The sequence below is a fragment of the Stegostoma tigrinum genome, chromosome 22 (genome assembly GCF_030684315.1).
Source record: "Stegostoma tigrinum isolate sSteTig4 chromosome 22, sSteTig4.hap1, whole genome shotgun sequence".
NCBI lineage: Eukaryota > Metazoa > Chordata > Chondrichthyes > Orectolobiformes > Stegostomatidae > Stegostoma > Stegostoma tigrinum.
In genome coordinates this window covers 12,192,334-12,193,602 of record NC_081375.1, presented here as the reverse complement: position 1 = coordinate 12,193,602, position 1,269 = coordinate 12,192,334, and the positions used below count along the sequence as shown (strand labels likewise).

General features: G+C 44.4%; 2 protein-coding genes across 4 annotated transcripts in view; one reads left to right on the top strand and one right to left on the bottom strand.

Moving 5' to 3' along the window:
- Window positions 1-123: 123 nt before the first annotated feature.
- The window catches only part of arl16 (ADP-ribosylation factor-like 16), a 114,627-nt gene continuing 113,481 nt past the window's right edge, over window positions 124-1,269 (bottom strand). For all 3 annotated transcript variants that reach the window (XM_048554869.2, XM_048554866.2, XM_048554868.2), the window contains one exon: window positions 124-798. In XM_048554869.2, the coding sequence (XP_048410826.1) occupies window positions 618-798 (181 nt within the window). In that variant the 3' untranslated portion in view covers window positions 124-617. The remainder of the gene's footprint in view (window positions 799-1,269) is intronic.
- hgs (hepatocyte growth factor-regulated tyrosine kinase substrate) overlaps window positions 147-1,269 on the top strand; it is a 159,837-nt gene continuing 158,714 nt past the window's right edge. Inside the window, exon 1 of the mRNA XM_059653645.1 lies at window positions 147-363. Within this exon, the coding sequence (XP_059509628.1) occupies window positions 348-363 (16 nt within the window). The 5' untranslated portion in view covers window positions 147-347. The remainder of the gene's footprint in view (window positions 364-1,269) is intronic.

Genomic DNA, 1,269 nt, shown 5'->3' with positions numbered 1-1,269 from the left:
TTGACTGACTGTGCTGTCTGTGTATTGGGTAGTATCAAACACTGAATAATACTGTAATCCTCCAGTACAGTCTCTGCCCTAATCAGTGGAGATTACAGTCGATGTGAAGAAATAGACTAACATTATACAGCAAGGTTTAAATTGATTTTAATAAGAGGAACTTTTAGAACGAGCTGATTTTTGTGGCTGTGGTTTGAGTTGCAAAAGGACAGTGTCAACTTACACAAGGTGTGACCACAAAAGCCTGGCATCGTTTAAAATGAAGCTGGTGTGGATGATCACTTGATCCTGCTTCGACGTAACTGTGTTGCTGATTCCACCATCGCTTCTGTTTGCTTCCTGCATGAATGCCTAAGGAAACAGGTACTACCTAGTGTCTCAAATTGCTTCTGTTCATAACTCGAACAACTTGAATCACTGTATAGGATACATCACTCTCTTGCAAAGTCCTTCTCATTCCAGTCCAGAGTTTACATCTCCAGTTCCAGGGGACAGTGTCAACCTCCTCCATTCCAATTGCTTTGAGTCGACTGTCACATTCCCTCAGTATCTCCTCTCTCTGGGTTCTCCTCTACCTGCTGTGAGTATTCACAGCTCCGTGGGATGGAGGGTTCTGTCTATGGCACGGTAAGGCGTCTGCCCTTGTGTGAATAAATCCATTTTAAGACCTCATCCAGCCCAGTGCCATCCCACGCGCTAACTTCCATTATGCTGATGTGCTGTTTCGCACAGGCAATTATGTCATCCATCCTGAACAGGCTTTTCATTTCCACACGTGACATGGAGCAGGGCAGATCACTGAAATGAACCGAAACTCAATTAGACCCCTCTGCTCCAATGTTCAGAAACCCCTCTAACTGAACTGTTGTTCTGAGTATATCGTACAGATATAAAGGCCGGAACTGCAGTACAGAAACACGTCATTCAGTCCAACTGATCCATGCCACTGTGTACCATGTACCTCCTTCCCACCCCCCTCCACCTAACCCATGCAATGCCATCTTTTGCACCAGCTGTAGATGTAGGCAAAGTTCTGTTCAAAAGCAAATAAAGCCCCCTTTTTCTCTGCCCGAAAGTACACCCCTCACCCCAGACTTTAGGCTCAATTGAACGTTAAATAGGATTAAGAGATTACAATGCTCTATCGTTTACATTCTCACTGGTTCATTGCAGCTTCATAATCTTTCCCACAAAGTCAACTTTTCTGTTGTGGCATCTCACTTCCCTTGCAGTGTGAATTCACTGAGACTAATCAGTGTGAGAACAACA